At 39.0% G+C, this 17,296-nt stretch overlaps 1 protein-coding gene across 2 annotated transcripts in view; it reads left to right on the plus strand.

Annotated features, from left to right (window-relative positions):
• Positions 1-17,296, plus strand: part of furina (furin (paired basic amino acid cleaving enzyme) a) — a 114,830-nt gene that overhangs the window by 43,764 nt on the left and 53,770 nt on the right. For both annotated transcript variants that reach the window (XM_079802175.1, XM_079802176.1), the window contains exons 3-4: positions 4,965-5,063; positions 14,444-14,539. In XM_079802175.1, coding sequence (XP_079658301.1) covers positions 4,965-5,063; positions 14,444-14,539 — 195 coding nt within the window. The remainder of the gene's footprint in view (positions 1-4,964; positions 5,064-14,443; positions 14,540-17,296) is intronic.

The raw sequence follows: 17,296 nt of genomic DNA on the forward strand, positions 1-17,296 counted from the left end.
CCTTTGGAAATCAGGGTCTCAGAGTCTGGAGGAAGAGAGGAGAGGCACACAATCCTCGTTGCTTGAGGTCCAGTGTAAAGTTTCCACAGTCAGTAATATAAATTGTATTCCACAGGGTGCCATGTCATCCGCTGGTGTTGGTCCGCTGTGTTTTCTGAGGTCCAAGTTTTAGAGCACTTCATGCTTCCTGCTGCTGACCAACTTTATGGAGATGCAGATTTATTTTTCCAACAGGACTTGGCACCTGCACACAGTGCCAAAGCAACCAGTACCTGGTTTAAGGACCATGGTATCCCTGTTCCTAATTGGCCAGCAAACTCGCCTGACCTTAACCCCATAGAAAATCTATGGGGTATTATGAAGAGGAAGATGCGATATGCCAGACCCAACAATGCAGAAGAGCTGAAGGCCACTATCAGAGCAACCTGGGCTCTCATAACACCTGAGCAGTGCCACAGACTGATCGACTCCATGCCACGCTGCAGTAATTCAGGCAAAAGGAGCCCCAACTAAGTATTGAGTGCTGTAAATGCTCATACTTTTCATGTTCATACTTTTCAGTTGGCCAAGATTTCTAAAAATCCTTTCTTTGTATTGGTCTTAAGTAATATTCTAATTTTATGAGATACTGAATTTGGGATTTTCCTTAGTTGTCAGTTATAATCATCAAAATTAAAAGAAATAAACATTTGAAATATATCAGTCTGTGTGTAATGAATGAATATAATATACAAGTTTCACTTTTTGAATGGATTTAGTGAAATAAATCAACTTTTCATGATATTCTAATTATATGACCAGAACCTGTAATTAAACAGCGGGAATGACGGAGTCTACATTCGTATAGTGTTTTTCTTGACAGTTACAAATAAAGCCCTTAATAAGCTCATGGAGCGAACTTGTCACTCTGACCAATAAGAGGAAATTTGTACTCGCATGTGACTTGCGTGAACGCATTTTGGTAAGTGAACTGAACCAAGAAGAAAATGCAACATTGTAAGAAATTAAGTCCCTGTTTCGGAACAAAACATACGATCTATAGGTGTGAAAACACCCTTATGATATATCTGTTATGTTTTATATCTTTATAATGTAAATGCACTTACATAAAATTGTATTGAACAACCTAGTTCTTTTTTTTACATCCCAAGTTAAATGCTTTGGTTGACCATTACTGCTTTCTACAATTTTTCGCAGAAGATTTGGCCTTCTGGTATTAAGGGAAACTGCTAGTTATGTTGTTTTCCAGCGTGGGTTTGGACTGCTGCTTCAGTTCCAGTGAGCACCTCTGACGTGGGGTGTGGTTGTGTCTTAAACTTCTATATAAACATGGACAAGCACTTTTTCTAACCAAAAGCTGTAAATGGGGTATAAACTTTTTTTTGTTGATGTCACCGGTGTCATCGAGTTTCTCTGAAACGTCTTTTCAGTGTTCTCCGTATTCATGCTCAGTTTTGACCTTGTCCTCATTTAGTTTGTAAGTGGTTGTTTGCATATCTTAAGGTCAAGCTCATTACAAGATAAATTACACTATTAAACTGTGTTTACACAGCGCTCCCTTTCAGTGTTGATTCTCATAGAAATGCTGGAGCAACTCTTGTGAGGAAATGCTTTAACCATTTCGTTCTTTACTCAGTCTTTAGTCTAGCAGTTTTACATTAAAAAGGAAGTCATGAGTGTATATCAGCTTTTTCATGAGTGGTGCTTGATTTGTACTTTTCTAAGAGTTCGTTATAGACTTGCTGTGTATACTTTCTGACGCATCTATGATGTTTGTTTTTATAATGTTAAACAGTTGCAGCTATACTATTTTTAGATTAGTATTTTTGTGTATATTCTCATCCTTTGTCAAAGCTGTCAGTAGGTTTTGGAAGTTGACATAAACCAGATATTTGCTGATTAATTGGCCCGGGGTGCGTTTCCCAAAAGCATTGTTAGCCAATTATGGCGGCAAGTTCCATTGAACTCTATTGGTAACGACAAAACTTGTGACCATAGTTGGCTTTGAAAAAACAGCACAGCACAACAGCATCACAGGCCAAAATATCGATGCTTTATGGATAAGTTGGACTGATGCATGATAGTGATGCACATCCATAGAGACTGATTTCAATTTCAGAGACTAATTGTTCCATTTGCTCAATTAGTTAGATGGATTGTTCCCTTGATTTGTAATTGCTCTTGAAATGATCACAAATTTAGCCTGCCCACTGCCAGCTCATTTTCCCACAGTAAACATCTGTGTTTCCGCCACCAGCTCTGGCTTATCTACAACTTGCCGTTTCCATTGTTTCCATTCTACCTACTAGTTAAATTTCCAACAGCTTAACGTGCTCTTGCCTTCATTAAAGAGAAGATGGCAAGGAATGTTAATGACAGTTTCAAGGCGGTGCAAGGCAGTGGCTAATTTTAGATAATAGCCCTAATTTGTGTGGGAAACTGCGGACCACTCCTGGTCAGTGCTGTGTCATATGGTCAAACCCCCAAACTGTGGGCCAGACACTGAGGTCAGTTTCTAATGCCAAGTAATACTCTTTTTACATGCCGTTATTATGTGGTTATTGCATACTAGCATTACCTCAGCGTCTTGGCTAATACTCATGTAAATATTTTCAACACAAGATTTACAATGTTTCTTTTAATTACAGGTCATGCTTTTTGGTCATAGTTGTAAGATGTCAAGTTTGTGTAGCCTTTTACTCATATGCAGTCCTTTCATTTCAATTCATCTTAAATTAAGCTTTCAGTTGTTTTTTAGTTATTTATTAAAAAAAATTTTGGTAACAAATGCTTGTTTAAAACTAGCTGCTTTTCATGTTGGAATAATTTAGTTGAATAACAATTTTTCTAATAGTGTTCACAAAAAAAAGTGCCTCTAATGCTTTAAAAGTATAATTGGACACCAATTTGTAGCCCATCTGTGTTAAGTCTCTTAAGAATGCAAATCATGCCATTAACAGGGTTGCATGCAAATAGTGGGGAAAAAAACTGACTAACTGTTATATTTATGGTATTTAAAGTAAGTTAATCATTACAAATATGTGTTCTAGTGTAGCCTGGCCTGAAGAGTAGAGCTGGAATGTGTAGGTTGCTTCCAGACATAAGGAACACATTTTGCAAAGGCATGCCAACTGTTTAACCAACACATATCATTTTCAGATGTGGATTGTAAGTTTTAGTGTAGATATAAGTTTTCTTTTTTCTCCTCCACATGCCTTTCCTCTTGCATGTTTCCAGGCAGTTGAGATGGTTGTCTGATGGTGGTCTGATATGACAAGACCAGCATATCTCCATCTGCGCGCCCTGGAGCCGCTGGAATCATGCCCGTCTGAGATTGATGCTCATCTTTTTAGGACTCTTATCTTACACAATACACCCATACCCATCCACAATCTATATCCCTTTGTGACTAAAAAAGCTCTCAGAGCACTGCATGGGCTTATTACCCATCCATCTTCAGTTATCTTTTCTTGCGATCGATTCTTGTGTTATTTTCTGCCATTTATTGTTCTCTTGTTAACCACAAAACGTGCAAGGCTGTCGCCAGGCGTTTCATCTCTCATTCAGTCTTCCATCTCTTTGGCGTTTTCCTTTTTTTTTTTTTAGGGTTTTATTTTTACCCTTCTTGATGCTTTCAGTGTTTATTATGTTTTTACTGGGTCACCCGTTGTCAAATTTGCTTTGTCAAGGGCTTATTGCCTCACTGGCTTTGTTTGGGTGGAGATGTTTACATCAACGTGCTGTAATCCGGTCTGTATACTGAGGACGTCATGGAAGAATAAATGTAGAGCTGTTGTCCTCGATCCTCCTGACATCGGTTCCTATTACATGTTACCGCCCTTTGAATAAAGAACGACTTTGTTGCACTGCGCCTTGGGAAAGTTGTTTTGCTGTATTTTGGAATTTATCCCTTAAAAATGTTGTTACAATTTGTGTTGTTTTGTATTTTTCACAATTGGTTTCCTGCTTTAATTAATCAGTGTATTTAGTAGCTGGAGGTTGTACAATCGTCAATGTTTCTGGTCTTGCGAATGAGCATGTCTTAATGTACAGCTGTTTTGATGTCTGGAACATCTTTCCCTATATAGTCTGAAATCTATAGCATGACAGCATGAACCCCGGCTCACTCCAGACATTTAGCTTTCATCAAACGGAGAGAGAAATCGATCTGCACCAGTGCTGGTTTGATGACTCTGGCCCTCTGGATGATCTTGTCATGTGTGATTGTGCAGTCGGCTGACAGGAGATCGACTCGTTCAGTGTTACTTGTACTTGAGGCTGTTGGACATGTACAGCTGTGTGCATTTCTCTCTGTTAATATTTCTTCCATCTGGATAATTAAGGTCACGCTTGGGTCCACAGCTTGGCTTCTTACCGATGATCTGTAATGGAGTGACATTTGCTTTCATTTACAATCTGTGTTACAGAATAGACTTAAGCAAACTGTGAACAAGCAGACATTGACACATTATTTGACCCAAAAATGAAAATTATTTTGGTTCCGAACATTTCTCAATATTTTGGTTCCCAAAATTCATTAAAATATCTTTTTAAATTTCAAAGAAAGAAAGAAGGATGTGAAAGTAAATGACAGCATTTTCATTTTTGGGTGAAGTAACCCAATGAATAGCAGGAAATTAAGTTAGAATTGGTATGTTCATTTCCATGAATCAGTTCAAGCGGTTATTTTCAGTTAATTGATTCAAAAAATGTATATTAACATGTTTTATATTTTTAAAAAAAAATGTAGGTAAAAATAATGTTATTGATGCCTTAATCTTGTGGTTGTTTAGATTTTTGCAATGTTTTTGTTCTTCCATTTACATTTAAAACCTTCAGAATGTACAAACAAAATGACTGTTTGAAATTCCTGGAAAAAATTATAGAAGAAGAGAAAAAAAGAAATTTCAAGAAATCTGAATGTGGTGAGCTAAATGTAGCCTTGTGTTTTTTTTCCCCCTCAGGTATTTGGAGATTATTATCACTTCAGGCACCGCAGGGTGGTGAAGAGGTCTTTATCAGAGCACAGAGGAACACACATTCGTCTGCACACAGAACCTCAGGTATGTGTGAAATGTAGAATCCGGATCCGCCTCAGAACAGCCCCTTCCTGAGGTTTTTTCCCCCTGCAAACTCAAGGGTTTTGTTGACTAAACCTCGTCTAAATGAGATGTAAAAATCCAAAACACTAAAGCCATTGAGAATAAGTCTGACAGAGTGAGTAAAGAAATTTGTGAATATTATGTTGTAAAAAATACCTGCTAAAAAGCTGTTTTTATGGCACTTTGTGAAACTCAGAAAGTTTGCAATTTCGACCCCTTCTACAGCACGAGAATGAGAGATAATCTTCAATTTTTCAATTTTCAATTGAATTGAAAAAAATCAATCTTCAATTTTTTTTAACTCAAAATAAAATTGTGTTGACAGACACCATTCATCATGCTCAATAATGCAACCATTTTATTTTAACACGACTTTGCTTGAATACATGTTTTTTAAGACCAACATTTGGTTCCTAATATAGCTAATCCCCCCTTTCTATTTGATTTTGATGTTTTTGGCGTGGTTTAACAAGGTCTACCAGGCACGAGCTGCTGCCAGAGAGACGGATGGACCTGCTGAGTTCACTTCTCAACAGTTCTGTCAGTACGTCTCAGTTCAGTGAACTGTTGTAGTTACTAGGATATACTTCAGGTTATTAGTTTATTTCTAGTCGGAGGGACTGTCACTCATGTCAGAAAGTTAGTAACTTTAGTAAATTATGGATCAGCGCTGACTGGAGACGCGAACCGTTTAGATCAATTCAGTCCGATTTGGTGAACTGATTCGGTTCACTAAAAAGAACCGGTTCAAAAGAATTAGTTGGCGAACCGGACATCACTAATGTACCAGAGACGGAGCGATTGCTAACAAAGTTATTTATAGTAACTACTGAGTTATGAGAGCGCTGTCAGCGCAAGTTTATTGTGTTTGTATCTGAGAGTTCTGAATATAAACAAGAGTCTCAGTCACGCCGAGTCCATCTTCATCATTATTCTACCAACTTTGTAGCACATGTAATGTACCATTACAGCTGTCGATATGAACGAGTTGGTAAGTATTGATTATAGCATTATTTTTAGATATTTTCCTATCAAATGAAAATGTCAGTGACGCGCATTGAGTACACAGCGCAAACAAAGACACAACAGCAGTAATCGAATGTAATCCAGTTTATTGTGGGCTAGGCTGGCTAGCCCGGATATGCTCACGTTACCCCCCTTCTGCTTAATCTCGCGCCGCGTTTGGTGCCTCCGCTGTGGGCCAGATGCAGTGCTGGGGGTCGGGGATGTTGAAGGCCAACCGGCCAGTGCAGCCCGAGCTTCGGCATGTGCGTGAAGTTTATCTCTAAAGATGTGACTCTGCCGATGTTGAGCACTCACGACTGTATGCACATTTTAGAACAGATAGATGCGACGAGGACGCAGAAAAACATGGACTCACAAGATAGAAAACAGTTTTGTCGGGACAGAGAGAAGCCGCATTGTGTGCACGAATAATAGATAATTAGCTACACATCAGAAATCACTGATCACAGATCAGAAGGAACTGAAAAAAGACTTCTGTTTTCATTTGTACATCCAAACACTGAGAAACTGCCAGCGTTCACTCGTTCACAAGCCATGATCTCTCGAGGACAAACAAATATGGTGCTCGCATGGGCATGACAGATTCTCTGGGCGGAGGAAAGGGAGGTAACCGTTCCTGTTTTTACGTCATAACAGGAGACTTCAGGATTGGCTCGTCTGGCCTGTCATTTTTTCAAAGGCAGAGAGAGACAGCCACAACTCTGTTTACACCGATCAAAATTTCTAGCCACTTGGGGAAAATATTCAGGCTAGGGGAACTCATATTAATGTTGAAAAACCTCATAAAATGAAAATTTCATGCCATGGGACCTTTAATCTTTGTTAAAGCTACATAAAAAAAATTGTCTTTGTATTTTGTTGTACATTAACATTAATGACGCAGACAGCAGTGGGTATATTAGGCTGCTGTCACTTAAAAGGGTTAGTTCACCCAAAAATGAAAATTCTGTCATTATTTACCTCCATGGCATTCCAAACCCTGAGACTTTCGTTCATCTTCGGAACGCAAATTAAGATATTTTTGATGAAATCTGAGAGCTCTCTGACCCCTCCATAGACAGCCTATGCCATTGCAACTTTGACTCTTCAAAAGGTTCCTAAAGATATGGTAAAATGAATCCATATAAGTTGAGTGGTTTAGTCCAAATTTTCTGAAGAGACTCGATTGCTTTATTATGATGAACAGATTTAGTTTAGACATTTACTCGCATATAAAAATGTATCAGCTAACATAAACATCCGTTTTCTTTCTCAATTGTTTATGCTCACGTAATACTACACCACTCTGTTTTCAAGGATGCTCACCGAGATGGGCATTTTGACAACATTTTGTGTGTATGTGTCCTTTCAAGCACAAAAAGACAAGAAAAATATATGAATTCAATATTCGTGTGACTATCGCAGATGCGCACATCATGATATCAGTGCTAAAACGATACATCATGCAGCCCTAAAATGAGTAGAAAATTAAACGATTTATATAATTTAGTGTAACCTCATGAGGTTGATAACCAACATTTTATGAAGGTTAAACACATCCTTTACTGGTCTTGTAAGAATTTCAGACCCTAATGTGTACACTATTCATGGAAAGTGCCTTGAAGCAAGTAAAGTTTAAAGCAAGCAAGTTGTTTGCTTTTTTGCTGATTTATCACTTTTGGCTATACAAATATTTTGTGCAGTGTACCCCTTTTTTAATTTCAGCCTATCTTCAGCTAATAGGACACTGCATAACTTTGGACATTTGTTATTGCCCTCAATGTTTTTAAGTTTGTCTGGTTCCTCAAAGACCTCATTACATTTCCTCAGGGACTCCAACTAGACCCAATCACTGTTGGGATTGTAAGGAAGCACCAGGACCAGCACACTCAATTTTCAAGTCGGTTTCTTTGTTTCACTGACACTCCAAGGCACTCTCTCTTTTCTATTGTCCTTGTTTTAAAATGTATTAAGGGGAGACATTTTGTATTTGTCCCAACTGTTCCTAGAAACCTTGCTTGTTTACGTTCTGGTGTTTGACTCGTCTGCTCTGAGTGTTATTGGGAATCTTTCCGTTCACACTCAGATGCTGTTTTTGTGAAGTTTATATATCACAACTCCTCAGTTTCCTCCCGTGTACATTGCTCTTAAGAACACCAAATAAAACACTTTCGTTTTCTCTTGTCACTTGTGTGAAATATGAGGGTTTAAAGTTGCGTTGCTCACGATGCGTTGACCTGACATCTGCGTTCGTTCAGTGCAGCCTTAGCATTTGTCGTTCTCCGGCCTCTCTGATCCAGATGGTAAGTTCTGAGGAGACGTGAAACACAAACCCTGCAATTTTAATGCCAGAGGAATGCTAAGGGCTAGAAACCCCCTTAATGGAAATCTCTGACTAGACCCGTATGGCCCATTACTCACCTTTTAGAGGGGGTTAAAAAGTCCATCTTGTTACATGGCTGCAATGCCACGCTCCATCAGCGCGAATGGCCTCCAGGAGCAAAGCAACTTCCCTCGAGATGGGAAAAGCACTCCATTGTCCGGTGTGCAGAAGTGATGAGGTGTGTGAATAATGAACTTGCCTGGGTCCCAACACAATAACGAAGAGTCATCGCACAGAGCCTGTCTAATTTTGAATACGTTTCCAGAAAGTTGCTTTTGTTCATGAACACCTCAATGATTAGTCCTTGAGGTATGATGATGCTAGTTGTCCTCTTAAATATCATGCATTGGATGCATTGTTAAAGACACAAGTCTTTTGGGGATCGCATCAGAAAATGCTGGAGGTTTTTTTTTCTTCATTATTATTGTGGTATACCTTCACCATCTGTTAGAGATCATTTCAAAGTTGTATATAAGAAAAATTTAAAATGTTTCCAATTTTTTTTTTTTTAATTTAGAAAGTTAGAAAAATAAGAAAATCGCATTTAACTCTTTCCGTTGGCGTAACAAAAAAAAAAATTGCCATCCACTGCCAGCATTTTTGATCATTTTCACAAACATTTTGCGACAAATCAGACAAAACAGTAAATTGATGAACTGAAGCCCCGTTCTACTTCTGACACAAAGAACAAAGAGATTAGCAATGGTCGATTTGTCGCATTCAGTTTAGACAGACTCAAGCTGTTGTTTGGTGTCCGGTGTTGACATGGTGTTAGGCTATGTTCAGCGCCTGCACTACACTCCGCCTACACTCCTGCGATCTCAAGCTCCCATTATAATCAAAAAAGCTGCCACCACTGCAAAATGAATCTTTTATTTGCATCGTTTTAACCCGTAGTTAGACATAATGAAAGGATTTGCGAGCATGCAGAACTCCTAAAGTGCACTGTGAATGAAAACTCAAGTGTTTTGAGCAGATTGGCCGTTGCGTTCACACGCTCAACAGATATGTCTGTGATTGGCTCTGATGATCAGTGCTTCAAAAACACGTTGTAAACAGAAACAAACATGTAAAGCTCTTCACAGAGCACTTGCACAGATACACATGAGAGTGTATGAAGGCATCCACCTATCAGCGGGTACAGAATATACCCGGTACTGCAGAAATGCAGTTTTTTAAATTTCAGTACCGACTTTGTTTCCAAAGTACAACAAGTTTGGACAACCCCACAAATGACTACTATTGCTTGCTTGTGAAACCTGCAGTCATGAGAAGATGCTGCCCTTGTAAAGTATGTCACTTGCCTGCACTTTCAGCGGGTCCCAGTGGCATTTCCCCTGACTGCCCTGCTCCGCTTCCTGTTGTTGAATTCTTTCGCTCCACGTTTTATCACAAACAATAGCAACTGTTGTCAGATTTGGAGTGCTAATTACTTTATTTATACAATGCAGTCTTCATGCATCATATTTTGCTTGACTCTTTCATTTGGGCAAGTTTTAAGGAAAGTCATGCATGTCTAATAAATTATACATCAAGAGAAAGCATGCATTCGTTTTTGTGGCTAAATGTTGTGCAAATATGATTTCAGCAACTGCCTTTATCTGCAGTAGAGTTTAGGATATTTCAGATCACTTCCATCCAGACTGCCTTTATATTTCATCAAAGCTCTCTACTGTTCATCTTCAGTTCTCTCTCTGTTCTGTCCATCATCAGCTTCAGAAATGCATTTCCTATTTTTCTGAGTATTTTGGCAGCATTCATATTCTCTTTGAAACCCATTTGGTTCAAGTCGAAACATCAGAGCTGTCACAGATGTAGCAACATCAGTCATGAGGTTATTCATTATGCATCGCATTGCCAACAGAGTACTGGCTCTAATTGAGCTTACTTTTAGATGAGGTTGATCTTTTAAAAGTTAGAAACGCTTATGTGTGCTCCTTTTTTTTAATTACCGTATTACTCTTGCTAATTAATCAGCAGGGGGAAAAGTGATATAATGTTTAGACATGTCTCTCCCCAATAACTTGCCAAGCAGACAGCCTAGATATTAATGCGGGTTCCTACCCAGCACTTTTTTTCATGCATTTTCTTGGATCTGCATTCCAGTGATAACTTCAGTGGGTTTTGAACTTTATCTTGCATGTTCAAAAAGATTTTGCCACAAAGAGACTGAAAATATCTACTCCTAAACTTAAGGCACTTGATCATAAAAATAAGTTTTTGTCTGAAACTTTTGAAATGGAATTTTATTTAATTGTATATCTTATTGACTTTTTGGAATTTAGTTTTTGACTTTTCAAAGATTATTTGCATACGCTTACGGGTTACACACGTCATGTTTTAACCTTGAAACATGAATAAATCCAAATATAAGCCACATTAACAGTGATGCTTGCCGTAAATGGCACGAAAGTGTTTGGAAATGTTTGATTTTTGTTAGTCAACTCAAACAAAGAACCTCTGACAACATGACCTAAACTTTGAACTCATGTCACTACACAAATGATTGGTTAATTATTAACATATTTATCTGGAGAAAGCAGACGTACTGCACTTCCGTAGATTACCAGCAAATCACGCTCTGATTACATACTGTGTAAATTTCCTCATGACAAATTGACCTTGAGGAACATTGAGTTCTGGGTCAAGTGACGTGTCCTGGTTGTTCTTCAGGCCCGTGAAGGTCCCAACTGGCCCGTCATTCTTTTTTTTTTTTTTACCATTCACTTCACTTTGCTGTCACATGTCTGTCCATTTCATCCACTTTACAAAAACTCATTTTAGACAGTGAGCAGTGAGCTCTGGCATGAGCAGCACTGAGCTGTCAATCACACAATCTGCCACCGTCTGCGTTTTCTGCCCTGCTGCATCAATCGCTGCCCCGGAGAAACAACTTCCCGTCTTTCAGCAGGCCTCTCTCTTGTTGTGTTGAGTGGAGGAGGATTGTGAGATGGAAAACAGGATGGTGTCTGTCAGCAAATTTCATCAGCTCTTATTTAATGACATGAAATCCGAATTGACCATTTTTATTTGTAAGGTTTCTGGTTTTATTGCACACTCTACGTCGTTACTGACGATTCTGACTTCTTCTAAATGTTTTCATAATCTTTCATCAAAATGTATTAATATTCATTTTTCTGCAGACATTACTAAGGCTGTATGGCCTGGGAAAAAGTATATTAACCAATAAATCCAATCAAATCCTGCCCTACATTCACAGAATTCAATGTTCTTAAGAAATATATAATAATATATATATTGAACGGTATATATTTGTTTCACATAAATATGTCATGTTACAGAAGATGCATGTATTTTGAATGCGGTTTCATTATTTTATTTTTATGTTTAGTTGTATTATACAGATTTGGTACCATTATCATGGCTTTCAAAGTGTTCATGACATGGATTATTTTAATATGTTCCTTGAGGTTCGCTTAGAATGTTAATCATGTTTTTGGAACAAAAAACCCTGAAACAAATATATATACTGTCAAACCAAAATTTATTCAGACACGGCAACATTTTCTCACAATATCACAATTAACTCGCTATTGTTTAGAAAATGGTAGCAAAATATGACAAGAACACAGTTAAACTGTGTCAGAACAAATGAATCTTGATAATGTCAGATAATTTGATAGAAAGGTATGTAATGGATTACTATCAAGTGAATCAACCAATCATGTTTGGGTATAATATGTCACAGTTTACTTTATTTTGCTATCCTCACTTACATAAATGAACTATAGTGTTCTGCACCCACTAGTAAAATATTATATCTGGTTTCTGAATAATTTTTGGTTTGACTGTATGTGGAAAGCCATTTAAAATACTCATTCTGACCCTCTGTCTGAAATAATCCACTTTGAGACTTGTCAGTAAACAGCCGCTGTTATGATTGGCTAATGTCATTGCATATGAAACCGTATCAACCCCCACTCGCTATTGCACATTCAGATTCAGTTTATTAGATTCAGTTTATTAAGAGGATAACCCCTTGAGATGGAACATCTCGTTTTCGAGGGGGTCCTCAAACACATCAATAAGTGTTTTAAAAACATTATTCAAATAAAACAGTAATTTACAGTCAAGGCATTATGAAATCATTTACTTGAAAAATACAAGCTGATTTTGGAGATTGATTTTAAATAAATTCTTTGTTTAAAATGTGGAGGACGTTTTAAGCTATGAAACTTTCAAGATGTTTTAAAGGTCCCATGGCATGGCATTTTTCTATTATTTTATAATGTTTCCTGAGGTGTACTTATATTGTTAGTATGACTTTTACATCATAAAATGTCATAATTTAGAAATAAAAGGCATTTTTTCTATACTTCTGTTTGCCCTGTGGCTGAATGCCCTGTTTCAAGGGGCGCGTCTGCTGTGAGAATTCAGTAAAAACGCCCACTGTTGTGATTGGCTGACATCTTTGCATTTTAAATGAGCGGAGGGGGCGTGGTTTAACAAGGTCTACGAGGCACGAGCAGGCACGAGCTGCTGCCAGAGAGACGGATGGATCGGAGTTCACTTCACATCAGTTCTCAGCATGTCTCAGTTCAGTGAACTGTTGTAGTTACAGCATATACTTCAGGTTATTAGTTTATTTCTAGTCGGAGGGACTGTCACTCATGTCAGAAAGTTAGTAACTTTAGTAAATTATGGATCAGCGCTGACTGGAGACGCGAACCGTTTAGAACGATTCAGTCCGATTTGGTGAACTGATTCGGTTCACTAAAAAGAACTGGTTCAAAAGAAAGATCGTTCGCGAACCGGACATCACTAATGTACTAGAGACTGAGCTCAGCGATTGCTAACAAAGTTATTTATAGTAACTACTGAGTTATGAGAGCGCTGTCAGTCAGCGCGAGTTTATTGTGTTTGTATCTGAGAGTTCTGAATAAACACGAGTCCCAGTCACACGAGTCCGTCTTCATCATTATTACCAACTTTGTAACACATGCAAAGTACCATTACAGCTGTCGAGATGAACGAGTTAAAAGTAAGTGTTGATAATAGCATTATTTTTAAAATAAAATAAAAGCGTCAGTGACGACCGTTGAGTACACAGCGCAAACAAAGACACAACAGCAGTAATCGAATGAAATCCAGTTTATTGTGGGGCTAGGCTGGCTAGCCCGAATATGCTCACGCTTACCCCCCTTCTGCTTAATCTCACGCCGCGTTTGGTGCCTCCGCTGTGGGCCAGATGCAGTGCTGGGGGTCGGGGATGTTGAAGGCCGACCGGCCAGTGCAGCCCGAGCTTCGGCGTGTGTGAGGCCGATGTTGAGCAGAAACTCATGACTGTATGCACATTTTAGAACCGATAGACGCAACGAGGACAAACACGAAAACACCGTTCTGTCTGGAGAGAGAGAAGCCGCATTGTGTGCACGAATAATAAATAATTAGCTACACATCAGAAATCACTGATCACAGATCAGAAGGAACTGAAAAAAGACTTCTGTTTTCATTTGTACATCCAAACACTGAGAAACTGCCAGCGTTCACTCGTTCACAAGCAATGATCTCTATTCTCTCGAGCGTTTGCATGGGCGTGCCAGATTCTCTGGGCGGAGGAAAGGGAGGTAACCGTTCCTGCTTGGACGTCAAACCAGGAGACTTCAGGATTGGCTCGTCTGGCCTGTCATTTTCTCAAAGGCAGAGAGAGACAGCCAGAACTCGGGTTTACACCGATCAACATTTCTATCCACTTGGGGACAATATTCAGGCTAGGGGAACTCATATTAATGTTGAAAAACCTCATAAAATGAACATTTCATGCCATGGGACCTTTAACGGTACAAAGATCTCCTATGTCAAAAGATCGAGGCAAATTTGGTTACTCATGTCATGACCCCTGATGATTGTGGACTTTTAGAACTGAACTGATGGGAAACCTTGGAAACAAATACTTCTCGTATGTCTCTGACTGTTTATTTGTTTTTTCAAGGTAATGTGGGCGGAACAGCAGGTGGTAAAACGAAGAAAGAAGAGGGATATTTACAATGAGCCGACCGATCCGAAGTTTGCCCAGCAGTGGTACTTGGTGAGTAAATAGCTCATCGGTTTGTTTGTGTGCATACGTGTGTTCACAAACTGTTTGTTTATTTGCGAGCACGATACCTCCCGCTCAGAGTGGATGGTCTGGGTGGGCTGTTGCAATGTTCTGTTTGGATTCATAGAATTCTGTTCCTTTTGCCCCTATTAAATGGGACGTTGTGTAACAGTGAACTTGTTACCATTATGGTCATCCGGTGGAGCTTAAAGTTTAATCAGCCGGTTGTGATTTGGCTCTTCGGAAACATTCCAGACGTGCTGGCCTTCACTCTACATCAGTCTTTATACATATCTTCCCCTGAGATGTCAATCTCACTGTGTCACTATTTTAAAGTGGCTGTGATGTGTTGAAATTATTTACTAATATGACTACATTTATATTCGCACATTTTTGTTGATCTAAATTCATTTCTTTCCAATTGCACATTTTGAATATACAGTTTTTATATGCATTTTAAACTCTGCAGTTTGATGAAAATACACATTTTTTTCATGAGAAATGAGCAGCATTTAGTATTAACTACCAAATTGACAATAAAATGTGAAGTGCTTGATCACTTGTTTCTTCACACGAATTTGAAGCAGCATCCAAATTGCGTCTTGCACAAATATTAGCCGCCTCCTCAAATAATTAGACATCTCTGGATGAAAGGATGTAACAAAGATGAGTGAGAGAGAGATGTTTATGCAGATATGTTTCTGATTGAAACGTATATCATGGCATTACATGGCAGTGACTGATGAGCCACCGGTGAAGTGAATGTCATTGATCATCTCCTAAAAAGGCCACAGTTTAAGGTCTGGGTAGATTAGATGGGTAAGCAAACAATCTGTTCTCGTAATCAAAGTGTTGGATGCAGGAGAAATGGGCAGGGATAAAGGTCTGCGTGACTTTGACAAGTGCCAAATTGTTATGGTAAGATGACTGGGTCAGAGTATCTTTGGCTTTTGGGTTGATCTCAGCAGTGGTGGGAATTTACCAACAGTGGTCTGAGAAGAGACAAAGCACAAAGCGGTGAAAGGGTGTTGGCCGCCCAAGGCTCACAAGGGCAACAAAGGCTGTCCCGTCTGGTCCGAGCCAACAGAAGGTCTACTGTGGCACAAGTGGAACACATTTAATGATGGTTATGGGAGGAATGTGTTACAACACACTGTGCATTGCACTCTGCTGCATATGGGGCTGTGTAGCCGCAGACCAATCAAAGTGACTATGATGACCCCTGTCCACCATCAAAAGCATGTGTCGGAACTGGACCTTGCAGCCAAGTTCGATCGACAGCGGCTCCACCTCACAACCTACAGGACTTGAAGGATCTGCTGCTTATGTTCTGGTGCCAGATACCAGTTACCCGCCATGCCTTGGTGGGTCGGTGCTATTTTGGCAGCAATGCAGAGGACCAACAGGAAATTTTTTGGCTCACCTGTACATTTTTCTATTATTATCTTAGATATGCACCACCTCTTTTAATTAGATAGAAATTTAATTTAAATTACACCAATTCATCTCTTTTCCCAAATTGCGGTGTTTACAAATACTTTTTTCATACTGAGCTATTAGTCAGATTATTAACATTATTAGGCTGCATGTAAATGTAGCTCATGTGATGAGTTGCCATTTGTCAAGGTTGGAAAGCTATGATTCAGTTCTAATATTTTTTTAGGATGGTTTTAGAGTGCAGCTATATATCAGCTCTGATACTATAATATCAGCTTGTCAGACAGGCTCATAGTCTCATAGTCCCCTCTAATTTTTCTACTTTTACTATTATTAAAACAAAGACTATTAAAATAATGTGCACTTTTTAAAACCCTCATGATTACTTAAATTATAACTTACAGATCTATTTTCAATGACTATCTTGTAGGGCTGTACAATTAATCGAAAAATAATCAAAAACGAAATTCAGAACCTCTAACTGACGTATTTTTCCCATGTCGGTTATTTTGTTTTAGTCACGTTACTCCGCCCCGTCAGTCACATCAAGTGCAGTTTGCAGGCACACAGAGAGATGCAGGTGCAGTTATCTGTTTTTATAGATGCCCAGAATCACTATAGTAACTGCATGTTTTACACAGTTTATACAGGTAAGTTAATTGCCGTTCTTATAGCCTACGCGCTGACACACACACGGCGCGCGCAAGCCCCGAAGCCAGATCGCTTTCACTTTCGTCCTCATAAAGTTTGTCAAGTAAATGCGTTTAAAGGCTTGCCAGTTTGAACATTTAAAGCGATTGTGCACTATTCAAAAACAACATTACGGAAAACTTATCCGTTCAGCGCTCATCTTTTTTCTGACACAGAGAGCCGAGCTGTGTCGCGTCTCTGACAATGCGTGCGCGCCCTGAAGGCAGACCTCTCTCACCTGCATCCTCACAAAGCGTTGTCATTTATATGCGTTTTAAGGCCTGCCAGTTTGAACATTAAAGCGATTTTAGACCATCAGATGTGTATTATGTTGAACTAATGACTGATATATTGTGACAAACGAACACTCCGAGACAAGCTCGCACATCAAGTGAAGATCGCGCGCAGAGAGCAGCGCAGAAACGCAGTGTCAACGCTGTCCTATGACTAAAGTAAAGTCACTAAAGTAGCTTAGAAACTCAACCGTTATAGGCATAGATTTTAATACCTTTTGAAGTACAAACCACAGCTTCATAATGAATAGAGACGGTATGAGTAATTCACACACACAATCACGCTCTCATTAATGCATTCAAATAAATGTAATGTTGTACATCATAT

The sequence above is a fragment of the Gobio gobio genome (assembly GCF_949357685.1).
Source record: "Gobio gobio genome assembly, chromosome: 2".
In the NCBI taxonomy this organism is placed as follows: domain Eukaryota; kingdom Metazoa; phylum Chordata; class Actinopteri; order Cypriniformes; family Gobionidae; genus Gobio; species Gobio gobio.